General features: G+C 40.8%; 1 protein-coding gene across 4 annotated transcripts in view; it reads left to right on the forward strand.

Annotated features, from left to right (window-relative positions):
* Positions 1-14,495, forward strand: part of lztr1 (leucine-zipper-like transcription regulator 1) — a 142,883-nt gene extending 128,388 nt beyond the window's left edge. For all 4 annotated transcript variants that reach the window (XM_041203307.1, XM_041203308.1, XM_041203309.1 and 1 more), the window contains 3 exons: positions 3,676-3,781; positions 5,639-5,719; positions 12,579-14,495. In XM_041203307.1, coding sequence (XP_041059241.1) covers positions 3,676-3,781; positions 5,639-5,719; positions 12,579-12,695 — 304 coding nt within the window. In that variant the 3' untranslated portion in view covers positions 12,696-14,495. The remainder of the gene's footprint in view (positions 1-3,675; positions 3,782-5,638; positions 5,720-12,578) is intronic.
* The last annotated feature ends 3,795 nt before the right edge of the window (positions 14,496-18,290 follow it).

Here is an 18,290-nt window from a genome sequence, read left to right on the forward strand (position 1 = left end):
ACAATTGCTGGCTTTGCCAGCAACGCCCACATAGAATTTAAAAAAAACAACATTCTAAATAAAACAACCCACAACAATCTAAAAAGCACAGTCAGTTCATCCTATTTCCCAATGTTAACTGATCCTATAGAAAAATTCTAGGATCTGGATCCCTATCTTTGCCAAAAACTGATCAGTTCTTCCTTGGATCATACCCTATCTGTGTACCATGATTCATTGAAATCTGTCCATTAGTTTTTGAGATATATTATTTACAGATTACATTACATTCGCCCACCTTCACTGGCGGAGGTAATTCTCCTTGTTCATCCTTCAAGGCGAAGATGACCATTTTCATCATCTGGATTGTTTGGAGGGTCCCGGTGGGCACGTAGGTGACGGCTGAGGCCCATCTGCAACCGGAGGGTTCTACTACAGATAGGGCAGGATACCACAGACAATTGAGTTTTGGACGAGTTGCTGGCTCAAGATTTCCTCTTCTTGTGTTTTCTATCTGCTTCCAATATATGCTTGTTCATGAAGGAGGCCACATTGTTGCTTGTTAAGTTGCATCAGGTGCAGCAATCCTGGGCTTCTTCCACAACTTGAAATCGATATCAAAACTCCTAAGTGAAGCCTTCAGAGTGCCTTTGTAGCACTTCATTTGACTGGCATGAGAGCGCACCCCAGACTGAAGTTCACAGTAGAAGATTTGCTTTGGTAAGCGAGTGTCTGGCACTCTGGCTCCATGACTAGCCCCACTCGGATATGACTGTCTCAAAATCGTGTGGAAGCTTGGCATGCCAGCTCACTTGAGCACCCCAGTATTTGGTATTTTGTCCTGCCATCTGATCTTCAGAAGCTTTCAAAGGCAGCTCAAGTGAAAGTGCCTGAGCTTCTTGGCATGACGCTGGTACACAGTCCAAGTCTCACTTGCAGAAAGCAAAGTGGACAGGACTATTGGTCTATAGACTTTCAGTCTGATAGACAAGCGTACTCCTCTTCATTCTCAGACTGATGTTTGAAGTCTGCTGAAGGCTACACTTGCTTTGACAATTCTTGCATGTGTCTCATTGTCAATATAGACAGCTTGAGAGAGTGCACTGCTAAGATAAGTGAATGTATCCACTGCTGTTAGATTTTGGCCATAGACTGAAACCTTGGGCTCAAGATAGGGCTTTTCTGGACTAGGCTGGTACATTTTCAGTTTTCTTCGTCGTGATGGTAAGGCCAAATGGTGACACTGGTCATCATTGGGGCATGGAACTTGCAGATCCTCTTGGAAAACGCCACATCTGACAGACCTGAGAGAACTACTCTAGGTACAATGTCCAGATTGCTGCCCTCAGTGAGACATGTTAACCTGAGGGGGGTCAGCTCAAGGAAATCGGTGCAGGTTACACATTCTTTTGGAGTGGATGTGGAAAAAGAAGAATGGCACAAAGCTAATGTGGACATTGCTGTCATGAACCGTCTCATCAGCAAATTGACTTGCCTCCTCAATGGTGTTAATGATTATATGATGGTGCTCTGAAATCTATTAACGGGCCCCAGTCTACTGGTTCATTAGCAATTTTCAGTGCCAAAGGGTCAGCACTGCTCACAGAAAAAGCCCAAGTTCTAGAATGATAGGCAAAGCACTTTAGCCACATCCTCAATCAACCTTCATCCATCAATGAAGAAGAAATCAACAGGCAGCTGCAGGTTGTCATCAGCTGCTCCCTTGATGACTCTGCCATGCTGTTAGAAATGACGAACACTATCAAACTCCTCTCTAACGGCAGAGCTCCAGGAGCTGATGCTATCTCAGCTGAAGTCTCCAAGACTGGAGGTCAGTGCCTTGTCAAGAAGCTCGCTGAACCCTTTTAGTCTATGTGGGAGCAATAAACCATCCTACAAGGATACAAAGATACTTTCATTGTCCACCTGTGCAGGAGGAAAGGAACTCACCAATCTTGCAACAAACAGAGAAGAATCTCACTCCTCTCCATCGCTGATAAAACAGAACCCCTTAGTGCATCATTTCAACCAGGATCTGCTGCCAGGGAGTCTGTGCGTTTTCAGAAAATGTCAAGGAACCACTGACATGGTGTTTGCAGTTAAACAGCTCCAGGAGAATTGCCAATAACGGATCAAGGACCTTTACACCATGTTTGTTGATCTGACCACAGCTTTCGACACAGTCAGCCATGAGGGCCTTTGGAAGGTAATGGAGAAATTCATCACAATGTTCGACAGTACCATGAGAGCATGCTTGCATATGTACTGGATGATGGTGAGTCTTCTGACTCATTATTCCCAGCCACTAATGGAGTTGCTAGCACCAACCTTATTCAGCATGTTTTTCTTTGCCATGCTCTCTCCAACTCCTTCCAGGATAGTGATCTTGGCATCGGAATCAGATATTGCATTGACAGGAAGCTACTCAATCTGAGACAACTCCAGGCAAAGACCAAGGTCTCCAAAGACATACTTCACGATTTCCTGCTTGCCAATGGCTGTGCTCTAGCTGCCGGTTCAGAGCTGGACATGCAATGTATTATGGACTTATTCTCCAATGCATGCAACAACTTCAACCTTATGACCAGCATGAAGAACACTGAAGTAATGAACCAGTCTGCTCCAGGAAAGGCAGAGGTAATGATGTCTGGCTGGAACATAAACTAATTAAATTGAATTACCAGCTGGTGTATGAACAAAAGATACAAGTAAGTTAAAACATAAAGTAGAAATATCGTTGAACGAAAATCTCTGAAATCTCAATTTGAATTGCTCTATCTGAGGGAAGAGAGGTGCTGTACAGATATCCTGCACAGAGACATGTGGGAAAGAATAATGATGAATGTTAATAGGCACCTTTTAACCTTCCAGCTACTTCACTTGCTGTTTAAATGAAGTAGCAGGAATGGCTGCATGCAACTTTGATAAGATCTTTTTGTTTATTCATTCATGCGATGTGGGCTTTGCTGGCTGGGCCAGCATTTATTGCCCATCCCTAAATGTCCTTGAAAAGGTGGTGGTGAGCTGCTTTCTTGAACCGCTGCAGTCCATGTGGTGTTAGGAAGGGAGTTCCAGGATGTTGACCCAGCGACAGTGAAGGAACGGTGATATATTTCCAAGTCAGAATGGTGAGTGACTTGGAGGGGAACTTTTAGGTGGTGGTGTTCCCATCTATCTGTTGCCCTTGTCCTTGTAGATGGTAGCGGTCGTGGGGTTGGAAGGTGCTGTCGAAGGAACCTTGGTGAGTTCCTGCAGTGTGCATTTTGTAGATGGTACACACTGCTGCTACCATACGTTGGTGGTGGAGGGAGTGAATGTTTTTGGATGTGGTGCCAATCAAGTGGGCTGCTATGTCTTAGATGGTGTCCAGCTTCTTCAGTGTTGTGAGAGCTGCACTCATCCAGGCAAATGAGAAGTATTCTATCACACCCCTGACTTGTACCTTATAGATGGTGGACAGACTTTGGGGAGTCGGGAGGTGGGTTACTCATCGCACAATTCCTAGCCTCTGACTTGCTCTTGTAGCCACAGTATTTATATGGTTAGTCAAGTTCAGTTTCTGGTCAATGGTAACCCCCAGTATGTTGATAGTGATTCAGTGATGGTAATGCCATTGATCGTCAAGGAAAGGGGCGATGTGCAGCCATTAATTCCATATTCACTGTGAGACAGGTTTCTTTGACTTCTCTCTGACAGATATTTGTTTTCAGCACCTTATTACTATGGCTTTACGAACAACAGACTGCAAGCATATTGTAAGCAGAACCTGGAGATGAATGTGACGGTAGAGAATGTTCTGCAGGTGACTTGCTTTTTCTTCTTTTACTGCAAATATTCCATCATACCCTTTTCAGACTATCGAATATATCTCAGATGATATTTTCATTGTTGAGAATATTGCAAATTAACAGTGCACTTGGCCATTGTACCTGAATGTAATTTGGAACTTGTATGTGCCTTTATTTAAGAGAAAAATGGGCATTTGTGTCTCCAACTAGCATTTCTCCCATCTATCCTGTTGTTGTCAAGCCCATTGTGTCTATGAAACTCCTCTTGTGTTTCCACTCCCACTGAACTGCTGACCATTTCAATTTCCCACCCTGACATCTATGCTAGCTAGGGTTGTAAATGGTTCTATTTCTTAAGGTTTTGTCCCTTCCCTTTCAAAACAGCTATCATCACCCCCGTCTTCAAAACATTCACCCTCAAGTCCTCTATTCATGTAAACTACAGTCCATTCTCCAACCTCCCTTTCCTCAGAGGTCCTGGACCATGTTACCACCTAAATCTCTGCCCAACGCACCCCCACCCCCACCCCCAAAACCCCCACCCAAACAACGCGCCCCCACCCCCAAAACCCCCACCCAAACAACTCGCTATTTGAATCTCTCCAGTCCGGCTTCAGTATTACCACACTAAAATGACCCTCACCAAAGTCAGAAATAATATTTTCTAAGTCTATAACCATGGTACTTTTTCCTTCTTTTACCTCCCTGTAGTCTTGACATTGGTAACCACACCATCTCATTTAAAGCCACTCCTCCATTGCCCAACTCCATGTAGCTGCTCTCGCTTGATTCCACTCCTCTCTTTTTGTCCAATTGTAGCCAGAGCAATAACTTCTCTCCCTGTCTCTTACCATCACCTCAGGAGACTGCAAGGATCCATCCCTGGGTCCCCCTATTTATATTCTGCCCCTTGACGAGATCATCACATATATGCTGATGACATCTGATTCTATCTCCATCACCATTCTCGACAGTTTCAGTGATTCTTTTGTCCAATTGTTTATCCAACTTCAGATTTGGAAGATCTATACCTTCCACCATGTTAATATTGGGCAGATTGAAGCCATTATTTTCAGGCCCCCACCAAAACTCCCAATTCCTTGTCACAGGTTTCATCCACTTTGCCAGCTGTGGTCTCGGGCTGAACTAGACTTTGCAACCTTGGCATCCTCTTCAGCCACCAAGCTCCACTTTCAACTCCATATCTTTTGTCACAAAGGCTGCTTACTTCCACTTCACCCACCTCACCCCATTCTCATCTCAGCCCATACAAAGCTGAAACCTCTGTCATACCTTTGCCACCTTTAGACAGCTGTTCCAATGCTCAAATGTCAGCCTCCCATCCTCTGTAAAATTCAGTTCATCGAAAACTCTGCAGCCCCTGTCCTGCTCACTATCTCCCCATCCTGCTGATGTACATTGGCTCCAATATCTCCAATTTTTAATGTTCATCCTTGTTTAAATTCCTTCATGGCCTCAACCTCCCCTATCTCTACAGCTTCAGCCAGTCCTATAAAGCTCCCCAAAACTATATTTTCTTTTGATTCTGGCCTCTTGTGCATCTCCCTCTGCCTTTATGCCACATTGGTGATGGTCTCCAGCTACCCAAGTCCACTACTTTGGAATTCCTTCTCTGCACTCATCCGCTTCTCCAGCTACTTTAAGAAATTCTTTAAAATCCACCTCATCAAACAATCTTTTGGTCCTCCCTCCTTGTAACTCCTTCTTTGACCCTGTCCATTTTTTGATTACGCTGTGAAGTGTTATGGATGTTTCCTTACATTAAGATACTATATAAAAATGAGTGGTTCAATCAGCAAAATTACAAATAATGGACTTAAGTAATTTATATTGTTTACCTGTCTTTTCAGATTCTAGAAGCAGCTGATAAGACTCAGGCTTTAGACATGAAGAAACATTGCCTCCACATTATTGTACATCATTTCACCAAGGTAGGTAGGATGCTGTTTGGCTCTGTGAGAGTCTGTTGTCCTTTTATACCATCTTGGTTATAGCAGTAAAGAGCCTATCATTTATTTCTGGTCAGACTGAGATCTGCTTTCTTGGACAAATCTTGAATAAAAATGTTGCAATGAGTTCAGAAAAATCTGACAGAAGTTGTCTCACTGTTACATACTTTATCTTGTGTTCACAATATGGCTTTGAGTTTCTTTTCTTCACCACCACCACCCCCCAAACTCCCTCTTCCTGCTGTGTTTGTCTGACTGCCTGCCCAGTGTCTATTGTTGAAACTTCCTACAACTCAACACTGGCAAAACTGAACCCTTCTCCTTTAGCTTTCACCAGCCCCAGCGTGCTTCTGGCACTCACTCTCCTAAATGTCTGTAACTGCTTGGTTTGAGTCCAGTTGTGCACAATCACAATGTTCTCTTTGACACTGAGCATTTTACTCCATGTCTAATCTGTCAACACTATCATCTCCAAGGTCCCGATGTTGCCTCTTTCCTCTCCCCCACTATTCCCATTCCATTATAATATCCACATCTTCATCAGCTCAAGGAATGATTTCTCCAGTGTGATTCTCACCAATCTATGTCTTCACTAAATGCAGCTAACCCCGAGCTCTGTGGTCTGGGCTCTTTTTCGCACACCTCACTGGTTTCTTGGCTTCAAATCCCTCCCATTTCAGCTGCCCTTGTGTGGGGGAAGGTTAATCTTGGCAGAGAATCGCACTTGGGCTGCTCAAACATACATTCAACAAGCTGCTTCAAAACAATACTGGCTGAGGGCGAGTTGTCTCCTTGCTTTTGAGTGCTGTTTGAATATGATCCAAGGAGGCAAAATAAACACACTTAATATTAGTAAATATAATTGTGTATTGGACCACAAACATCTGTGTTAATCTACTCTGAGTAAAGTAACAGAGATGTTTGACTTTATTAATTTGACATGATTTGGGGTCTAGAATCAGTTAATGGTTCTGTCAGCAGCTTTCTTCAATGTCTTTGAAACCAGTCAAATACTTCATCTGGGTTTGCCATAATTAGTGATCTTGACTTTAATATCCTCTAATGGATATGCAATAAAACAATTCATACAGATTGCCCTATTATTGGGATCATTTCTAACCCAGATCAGGTCCAAATGTAACAATAAGCAACGAGTTTGTCCCCGCATTTTCTTTCCTGTGGAAAAGTCCCCAGTGGTTTGTACCCAGCTCAGATCTACGTCTATTCCACCAATGCTGTTGTGTATTTCTGCAGTCATCAATATGAACCAATCCTGTTGATTTTTCTCCTTTCCCTTTGGCCTGTCTCCCAGATAGTTTGAGCTGAAATTGAGAGTTGACAGTTTGCAGGAGCTTAAATTTTATTGCATTGTCAGTACATTAAAGCCCTGGCCCACTTGTGTTTACTTCCCTGTATAGAGGGCGGAAACGTCAAAGACCCTTAATGCTGCATTGCCAATACTGTTAAACTCTAGCGATACATGATATGAACCATAATTTGATTTTGTTAATATTGGTCAATTTAAAAGTTTTACTTAAATTGTCAAATGGATTTTCTGCTGGCAAACTAGCATGGCAATCAATTGACCAATTATGTCACAGTATGTAACTGTAAATGCTTTCAGCACAGTCTGGTTGATGGCGTTATTAATGATTGAGCTTTGCAAATGAAAGAGTGCACACTGCTGTTTATTCCATGTAGTAAAGCCACAATATTCTTAAGAGTTTAGTGTCCCGGTAATTGGAATATGCACCCAGGACAAAGTGCTTTGAGAAAGTGGGCCCTAGAATTGAGATGAGTATTTCATTCAGCAGTAGAGATGCCACAGTACAACTGATTATGATGTGCCAAATATAAGGGTGGGGTTAATAAAGGTGTGCTTCCACTGTTATGAAGTACTGCAACATTTTGAAATTAAGATGTAATCATTTGGAGTTAACTAAGATTTTTTATATTTTTTATTTTGAAGTTAGTGGAACAATTTGAGAATATGACAAACATACTTTGTGCAAATAACGAATTGTACTGAGCACCAGAGTTTTACCAATACTGGAATTTTACTAGTATTTTTTTTTGTCCTTATCTCTGGCCAAAGGACCTCATTGGATTTGTGCAATGAAAATGTATTGTAGATATCTCTGCCAGTCAGTATCACATGATATTGTGACATTTGCACTTTCATGTGAAACGAAATGTAAACTATAAAAACCAAACATTTCAACAACACAAGCAAATGTTTTTTCATGACCATACCATCTCTGAATTTTGAAAGCTAAAATATATATTATATTTTAAAAAAAATACTATATCAGTTCCCAGAGTGTTTACGTGTATGATGTAATCCTTTGAATGTTTAAGCCAACGTACTTGATTTTACAGCATTGTATCTTGCCAAAGGGGAAAAATGTATCTCTGACCTCATTGCCATCTCTCTATTCCTACTACACAAACTGATGAATGTAATATGCCTGTATTATCTGATATTGCTGCAGTTGTTACATCCTGTTTCAAGGTGAAACATGTCCTATGTGTTGTTTGCTGGTTTGCTCTTCTGTGTCATTGAAAATGCTGTGCGATTTTCCAGAAGTATTTCAATTGCAGGGTGTGCTGAATTTGGTTGCCAGATTAGCAGCCTACTCCACCAAAGCATAATTGGTTTTAGTAAAATGAAATATGCTGCAAGAGGCAAAGGACAATATATTTAAATTAGCCTCCTTTTCATTCTTTAACTCTGAAACAAATTAGTGACCTTGCACTTGGATGCTTCTGTTTAGATCTTATAAGTTGGGGAAAAGACCAAGAAGTGTATTCTAGAAGCACATTGGAAAGATTCATGGTTAAATGGTTGGGTAGAGAGAAGGTTTTCAAAATGTTCTGTTTAACTGTGCAGAAAGAAGGATAATGTCTGTGTGCTGTGCGGAATATGCATTGTCTGTGCTATTGCAAGTCTCAAACCCCACACTGGATCCTTCTATCTTTGCAAACTACAGCCCCAACACCAATCTCCCTTTCTGCTTCAAAGTCCTGAATCTGTTTTAAAATGTGCCCATCTTTCCTGAACACAATAGGCTGAATTTCTTTGGGAATGGGAAACATAAGCTGAGACTGCTGCTATGTTCTTAACCCATGGGCATTGACCTACAATTTTGGCGCTCTTTAATTGGCATGGAGATGGGTTCCTTGTCCAATTAAGGGTGATGGATGCAATCTTTAAGCTGTAGGGCCAATCAGAGGCCTAACAGCATCGGAGGAACACACAGCTGCATACAAAGTAAGTAACCGGGAGGGCACTACAGCAATGAGTTGCCCCTCAACTACTTTTTTCAAACTTGAATTAAAAAACATGAAAAGTAGGCCAGGCTGCCACTGTGGAGTATTTGGGGGAGAGGGAGGGGAGGTCCCCACAACAGGGATGACCTCTGGCTGCATCCCCACCCAGGCAGGCAGGAAGGGCCTGTAAGCCTGCCTGGAGCCCCGACACCTTGGCCTGTGCCAACGCTAGCATGTTCTGTGCGCAGTCTTTGACATAGTTGATCACACCATCCTACTTCATTGTCACCCAGTTGAGTGGGACTGCCTTCACCTGATCCCATTTTTAACTATACAGTCATAGCTCAAACTATACAGTCATGGCTTCTCTTCCTGCTCCCACAGTGTCACCTCTGAAGTCCCATAGGATGTACCCCTGCCTCCCCCACCCCCTATCTTATTTCTATCTACATGCTGCCCATTTGGCGACATAACCAAAAATACTTCAAGTTCCACATGTATGCTGACAACACCCAACTCTACTTTGCCTCTACCTCTCTTGACCCCTCCACTGCCTTTGATTTTTCAATACTGATTGTCTGATATCCAGTGCTGGATGAACAGAAATTTCCTCCAATTAAACATTGGAAGACCAAAGCCATAATCTTGGGCTCCTGCCACAAACTCTGTTCGCTAGCCACTGACTCCATTCCACTGACTAGCAATTGTCTGAGGCTGAATGAAGTCATTCATAAGCTTGCTGTTGTATGTGACCTCAGGATGTGCTCTGACCACATATCTGTATCCTTCCACCAGAGCATCACCCAACTCATCTTCTGCCTTAGTTCGTCTGCTGAAGCCATCATCTAAGCCTTGTTACCTCTAGACTTGACTATGCCAATGCACTCCTGGCCAGCTTCCCATCTTCCACCCTCCATAAACTTGAATTAATCCAAACCTCTGCTGTCCTTATCCTAACGTCTCAGTTTAAAAATTCTCACCCAGTTTTCGAATTCCTTCATGGCCTCATCCCTCCCTCTCTCTGTAACTTCCTCCAGCTCTACAACCCTCTGAGAACTCTGTACTCTTCCAATTCTGGCCTCTTGTGCATCCCCTATTTTAATTGTTCCACTATTGGTTGCCATGTCTTCAACTATTAAGCTCTGGAATTCCCTCCTTAAACCTCTCTGCCTTTCTACCTCTTTCCTCCTTTTGAGACACTTTTTAAAACTTACCTCTTCGAACAATCTCTTGGGTTATCTGTGCTAATATCTCCTTATGTGATTCAGTATCAAATTCTGTTTGATAACACTCCTGTGAAGCACCTTGGGAAGTTTGCTACATTAAAGGTGCAATATAAATTCAAATTGTTGTCAGCCACAGACGTTCACTGGAACATCCTGGCACTGATTTCTGATGCTGTTCAGTCATTCACTTTGTTGTGTTGTGAATAAACATTATGCCTTGTTAAACAAATTCTATATAATAAATTTGAAACGAAAATTACACCAAACAAAATAACTAACCATTGTCTTATTCTTAAAATACTGTATTGAATCTTCAAGAAACTTCAAATTCATGTGACTTGTCTGCAGACACAGCTATAGAACTGACTTGCACTCCTGCTTTCCCTAAGCGAGAGTGCTAAGCAGGTATTCTATACCACCATTCTGTAGTGCAGGTGACTATGTCATCTTAGCTGCACCAACAAGCTATTGGATTCTCATTAACATTTTATTCTATAGCTCTGTAAATTCCTTGAATTGAAACCTTCCTAACAACTATTTGAGGGATTCACACTAGCCTGTCAGTATCTGAAGGATTTTCATTCAACTTTGTCAGATTTACAAAATCTGACATAAAGTTATTTATGCGGTTGACATGATGCTAAACTAGTGAACAGGTCACCCTTTTAGTTACATCTTTGATTTATTTTTTAATTTAAAACAATTTGGACACAATTCATAAGAAATTAGAGGCTGCTCAAGAACAATTTCTTTTGGAAAAAGCATTAAGGTTTTCTTCTGGAAATTTGACCTGACAAGAATTTGCCTGAAATTTGAATGTTAAGCTAGTTTTGTCATAATCCTATAGCTGACTATTGCTGGTTCATATCTGCTGCAGCAGATCATGATTCAAATTCCTTCATATTTCACAACTAATGGTTCATAGTAAACAATCATTAAACGATTGTTGGGATGCTTGAAACAATTAATTATCTAAAAGCAAGCTACATCCTAATGTATGACTTTTCTTTTTGTAGGATAGTCATATAGCATCTTTCCTTAGTTTCTTCATTTGCGTAGATACTGCTTTCTATAGGTATTGATGAGTGTGAAGAAAGCTGGAAAACCATATCTAGCGTTGAATTGCTAGGATGGATTTTCTTGTTTCTATTGTAACTGATGCCAGCCAATCACCTTGACTTTGCACCATGTAATTTTCTAATAAAGATTCCAAGGAAAATGCAGAACATTGGCCTCAAAGGCAGATGGTGATCATAACATTCTATCTCACCATCAGTGCTCTTGGAATAGGGAAAAAGATCTTTAACCCATGACGATTAACAAACCACTGCTTGGACAAACTACAAATAATTTCCCAAACCAGTTTGAGGGTCCTGTTTGCTAATTCCATGGCATACTGTCAGTTAGAAGCAAGAGTTTCCAGTGAGCGTTGAGTAAACTTACTTCAAAATAATGATCAGCAAAATGGTTATAGTGAAATATATACTAATGGAAAGAGAAAGGTAATTGTGCAGCAAAATCTGCAGGCAAAGCAAAGCTGAATTAATTGAATTGGTTAAGCAGGTTTCTGCAAAACAGCTAGATGTAGTAATCTGATTACAGTCACCAAATATTACGTTTTGCGCATTACAGTATGACAGCATTCTCCAGGTCTTTGTTTTGGCCCCTATTTGAACAACTTTTAGGAAAATACACATAGATATTACTATGCTTAGAGTGAATGAGACAAAAGATAGATTACATCACTGAAGGTGTGTTAGTTGTAATGGATTTATGCTGTTCTTCAAGTCAGCTTCCACAACTGTTCCCCTGTGCACTTGGATCTGAATGATGAAGTGATATCTGTGTATGCAGGACTTTTAATTTGTATAATTCCATGTTTCATAAAATCGCAATCGCATTTATTTATTTATCCTGTGTTCTTTGTTTGTGATACCTAAGAAGTATTCAGCTTTAATGGGAATTTGTATTTCTGCTTCACCACCCACCACCAACTCCACCCCTCCTCCTCCTCTCCCCCTCCCCCCCCACGCCCCCGGCTGTCCATTTTCAAATATATTGACCTGTTTTTTTGCCATACCAGAATTTTTTTGGGGGTTGGTGGGATGCATGAGAGGTACTGAAACTACTCTGGTATTTGATAATTGTTCCTGTTACTCTGGCCCTGCTGTATTACAATGATGCAAGTGTGAGATACTATCTGTTGTATTTCATATAATCTGTATCTCTTGTAGCAGTAATTCAGGAGGAGTATTTCCAGGTCGTGCTAGTACTTCAGTTTAAATTCTTGCTATGTAGCTCTCTTATTTTCTAATTTATTAAATCCATTTTTTTCTTCTCCTAAGGTCTCCAAGTTGCCAAACCTACGATCCCTAACTCAAGCACTGCTTCTAGACATCATCGAGTCATTAGCAAATCATATTTCAGACAAGCAGTGTGCAGAGCTGGGCTCAGATATGTGACAATTAATTTTAAATGTGGATTCTCAAATTGTTTTAGAAACTTTGCTCTCTTGTGATCCAGATTTGTAGTATTTATTACATATATTTAAATGAAATTATTTTAAGTAGAAGAGTTAGGATATAAGGTTCAAGCTATTTTTAATTCAGTGTCTGAATCAGGTCCTTGGCTGCTGATAGTGGCTGGAAAGATAAAGTATCAATGTCCCACCTTTTTGTTTGCTGGTTCAAACATAATAAAGGTGCAAGTAACTTTACTTCTAAATAAATTGACACGGACAAATTATCATCTTTTGCTCGTAAGAGGACTTGCACAATTTAGCCATGAAATTTAAAAAGAACAAACCTATTTCACTTGGTCATGTATCTTTTTGTACTTCTAAAATTATAAATGGAATGAATAAAACTGACATTCCAAGGTGCATGCAAATGACACAGAAGTGAGTACCAGTCTTACTGGCTTACTGTCTGGTAGTTTTGATGTCTCTCTAGTTCATTGCTTACTATTATGTGATTCTCTGAGAGTGCCCAGAGATTCCAGGATTGTAACTGGAGTCCTTTCAACCGATGTTAGTCAATGGTATATATGTTAAGTATTAGTCAATTAACACTGTGTAAATGAATACAAGTGGTTTTCTTTCGTGAGATCTGATGTCACAAAGATGCCACTTTGTTCTGACCAGGCATCTCAATTGGCAACCTTTTTGCAGAATTTTGAATGAGCCATGACATTGATTATCATGACTGTTGTAATAATGTTTACAGGAATTGTGAAAGACCTGTTGGTACCACATATGTAACATGATAGTTCTGACAGTAAAACAAATCTCACAATTTCAGTAGATCTTACATATGGAAAGATCTGAAAGCAAGGAACATTAATGTGGGCTAAGTTGTTGCTTCCAACCCCTCTCCTAGCAGCAAATTGTATTGAATCTTTTGCCTGGCTTTTATTACTTTGTTTTGCTATTTGGCGTTGCATCTTGGCCCTGATCAGGAAAGTTACTGCAAAGCATATTTTTACTATTGAAAATGCTTAAAGTTAGAAGAAGGAGATTTCTTTATAGCCCCTCCATCAGAATTGGAACATAACCTCTGTCAAGTGATCCTTAATTTTACAAATATGCAAACAGTTGCGCAAACAGAGCAAGTAGCTGGTGGCAGATTTTGAATGTGTTGCACAGTTCACATGTTCATGAGGCTGTACACTACATGGTGTGTGTTTTTGCTGGTGTCTGAAGTTAACTAAAATTCCTAGGCTTCATTCACCAAACAACCTTAACTGTCACCCTCGGAAAAAATAACCAGAAGTACTGCGTATTGGTTAGTATTTGCATCATGTTGCTAATGAGTCGGATTTACAATTTGTCATGATTGAATTATGTAGTTGTAAGTCAGACTCTGAACTGAACAAAGGGAAGTCCATGACTGCAATCCTACATGGTCACCCACAGCCATGTCACTGAGAAGGTGATCATGACCTTGTGTCCTTTAAACATTTAGATTAATTGCTGTAAAACTGATCAGGTTTTTGGGGGTAGAGGAGGCGGAGGGGTGGTCGTGGAAGATGTTAAGACTGAGGTAAATGTATTCCAAAGTCGATTAAATACAGTGATCAAAATTCACTTTTATATTTGTTATATATGTTATAAAATGTTTAATTGTTTAACTGTAATGAAATTGCAAAGATTAATGTGTAATGTAACTTCCACATATCATTAGTGTTACATTATTCTGTTTCTTGTGCCTCATGTAGGCTCTCTTGTGTAGTTTCGCTAACACTATAAAGTAAGCTGTCATCCATTTGTATTTAATTGTAGTCATGTTTTCTGTGTAGCATAATGAAAAATCTGGAATATGTGACAGGGTACCCTGTGCAGGTCAGTGAAACCAAGGACTGACTACATAACAAAGAGGTTGTATTTGTAAAGGAGCAATGAATTGAACAAAAGGTAGCCGATGATTGGGGATAAAAATCCACATTCTGCTCATTGCAGTAGTGATGTTCAATCTACAGTTATAGTTGACGTTTCGAGTCTTCACTTATAAGGTCTTATGTCAGCTTTGCCTTTTGAGATGTAGGACCACACAAAAGCCAAGTTCTTTCCCACAAAGTGGTGAAGAAAATGAGATTGAGTCACATTGGATTATTGTCACTCCCCAACCAATGACAAGAATAGAGGAAGGGAGATGTCACATGTCAAGTTTCTGCATTATGGTACTGATGACTGCCTGTTACTTTACAACATCTTGTAAATCCCATATTGAAAGAGCAATACTAACCTTGTCTGCACCTGAAAGCAGAAGTCCCAGCTTCGATAGTGTGTGGCACAGATGGTCTATCACAAAGTGTTTCATCAGGGACTGGGATCCATGAAGAAAACAGGTGAGCATCAAGAATATACAAACAATAAAAACAAAAAAGAATTTCCAGACATGGGTGAAGTATTAGGGCTTACAAAATTCCAACTCGCCAGCATACTTGGATCTTTATAGAAGTATCATTGCCGAGTTTCTGGTGGTACTGAGAGAGGACCAACATTTATATTAGAATCTAAAGTCTGTAGATGTCTGATTGTAAGCTGCCTCAGGAAGGATGAAGCTGGGAACAGCTAAAACCTGTGCCTCTTCAGCTGCAGGGATTCCTATACTAGGGCAATAATTTGGAGGGCAGCATCATTTGGCACAGATATAGATGCTGTCAGCACATATCGATTCCAGTTAAGGGAGCAACAGGATTAAAACTCTTAGTGTCTTAACTCAAACATTAGGTTGAAACTTGTAGGATGGAGCATGAATTGAAGTTCACCGATGATTTATGAAGAGAAGACAAAAGCCAAGTTATTCTGCTGCTTTGTGCCAGGAAGTAAGTTACCAAAGACATTTATTGTGTACTTTGTAGGAAAAAGGCATGTGAACATCTACTGCAGGGATTGAAGCTATTCAAAAATCACTTTGAAGATTTAAAAGTGTACGTATGTAAATATTTAACTCAATTAACATCAATCAAAATATATTATATCCTCAGTTATCTCGTTGTTGTGGGACCTTCAACCTGTCTGTGTTCCACTGCAAAACAAGTGACTGCATTTCAAGAATCATTAATTGGTTGTGAAGAACACTAGGATGTCCTAAGGATATAAAGGGCACTATATAAATGCAATTTTTTTCATTCCTTTCTGACCTATTTAGGAAGCAATTATTTAACACCATTCCAAATCAAATTGCCTTTAGAATTGCTTATTTATAGCATTGAATCATACTGCACTGGACACGGCAAGTTGGCCCATTGAGGCTGTGCCAGATCTTTGGTTCCACTCCCCACTCTTCCCCCATAGTCCTGCAAATGTCTCCTTTTTAAGTAGAAATCCAACTTCTTTTTGAGCAACCAAAACTTCAGTTTACATAGTGACTTTAATGTAGTCAAATATCCCAAGTCACTTCATGGGAGCATTGTGAAACAGAATTTAACACAAGCTACCTGAGATACTAGGACAACCAAACATTCAATCATTGATAGCTTTCAAGGAGTGTCTTAAATGAGCAATGAGAGGTAATGAGGTTTAGAGATGGAATTTCAGAGCTCAAGGCCAAGGCAAATGTAGTCAGGGCTGCCGATGATGGAGCAATTAAAATCAAGGATGTAGCTTACTTGGCTCATTGTCCTCAATAAATTTATCAAATACATAATGCATAAATACAAGAGGCCAGAATTGGAGGAGTACAGCAACCTGAGGGTTGCAAGGCTGGGTGAAGTTACAGAGATGGGGGAAGGGCTATGCCATGGAGAGATTTGAAAACGAAGATGAAAATAGTAAAACTGAGACTTTGCCCTACTGGAAGGTCAGTGAGTGCAAGGGTGAGCAGGACTTGTGAGTTAAGATGTGGACAGCAGAGGTTTTGATGAGCTCAAGTTTATATTGGGTGGAAAGTGGGAGGCTGGCCAGAAGAGCATTTGAATAGTCAAGTCTAGAGAATAACAAAGGCTTGGATGAGGCTATCAGCAGCAGATGAGCTGAGACAGGGTTAGAGTCGTGCAATGTTACACACGTAGAAGTAGTGTTATTATAGAAGTTGGCAGTCCTGGTGAAGAAGCGGATATGTGGTCAAAAGGTCATCTCGGGTCAACTACAACACCAAGTTTGTGAACAGTCTAGTTCCACCTTAGGCACTTGCCAGAAAAGAAAGGAGTTGGTAACTAAGGAATTGAGTTTTTTTGGCTGAAACCGAAAACAGGACTTAGATCATCCTCAGTATTTAGTTGGAGGGAATTTCTGCTTATCCAGTTCTGGACGTCAGTCAAGCAGTGTGGTGAATCAGAAACAGCAGAAGAGTGAATCCGATTCCACCACCCTTTAAGGCAATAGATTGCAGGTTGTAATAATTCACCCATTAAAAATCTTTCTCATCTCCTGCTGGCAATCTTGATTATTTTAAATCTGTTTGCTACTTACAGATCCCCTTGCCAGTAAGTAGTTCTTCCCAATTGACTCTTATCAAGCTGAGGTCTAAACAATGTTTTGGGGTAACTTGAATTGCTGATGTGGCTGTTAGAATAGTTTGAGACATTGAACTTCAAATACAGTTCAAGCACAAGAGCGTGGGTTATACAAAGGACAGTTCTGACGACATCGAGTCTGAAAAGAAAAAAATCCCCAGCAGCATCAAAAGTTCTTCAGGATAAGTGGGTCTGGATTCTGTGATTGGGCAGCAAAACTGACAGACTTCGCTGGCTTTTGAGCAGCAATTTACAACATCTTTTTCTGTGCTGAACAGCAGATTTGTGGCATATGCGAACAGCATAAGCAACAGCTTGGCTCTTCAGCCAATCAGATTGAAGAATCCTAGTGAAACACGCAGGGCAGAATTTTACTGCCCCGTTTCGGTGGGGACGGGGCCGTGAAATGCAGCGAGACATTATAAACCTCAACTTCAGCGGGAACGTAAAATCCCGCTATTGTTAAATCCTGCCCACACAGTCTAAGACAGGAAGTATAAATTAGACATGTTCAATCATTGTAAAATCATGTATGTCCTCCAGGTACCATGCCTTAAGAGGGTGTTGGCAACCACAGACTTGTCCATGATTATAGTTGCACCTTCTGCAGTATGGCTGACCAGGAAACTCTCCCGCCTGCCATTAGGCATATGGGAAGGACTTACAAGCTGATAATCAACCTGTTGGCCACGTTATGAACACATCTGCCTTGGCCATCAAGCTCTAGAGGGACTGGAGCCTGGAGCTTCTGGACAGAGGTAGGGACACTACCACTGTGCCACAAAACTTCTTTAAAATCATGTGCAGGGAGTGAAAAAGAAGGAAATAAGAATGGGATTGAGAGAATGACAAGAGACAAAATGGGGGTGAGGTGGGGTTGACAGGGTGGTGGAGGGAGGGAACTTAAACTGCCAGTAATTGAATTCTGAAGGAATGACTGTGAATGCTTTAAAAATTAAATTTTCAGTGCCAGAGAGTTGGCCAATACTGAAAATGTATCATGCCATTAAAAATACACCTGAATGCACCAACCTTAACCTTTTCTGACGTGTTTACTGGATAACTACTGCAACTTCACACCCAAGTGAATTTGAATTTCA

Source organism: Carcharodon carcharias, chromosome 13, assembly GCF_017639515.1.
Source record: "Carcharodon carcharias isolate sCarCar2 chromosome 13, sCarCar2.pri, whole genome shotgun sequence".
Classification (NCBI taxonomy): domain Eukaryota; kingdom Metazoa; phylum Chordata; class Chondrichthyes; order Lamniformes; family Lamnidae; genus Carcharodon; species Carcharodon carcharias.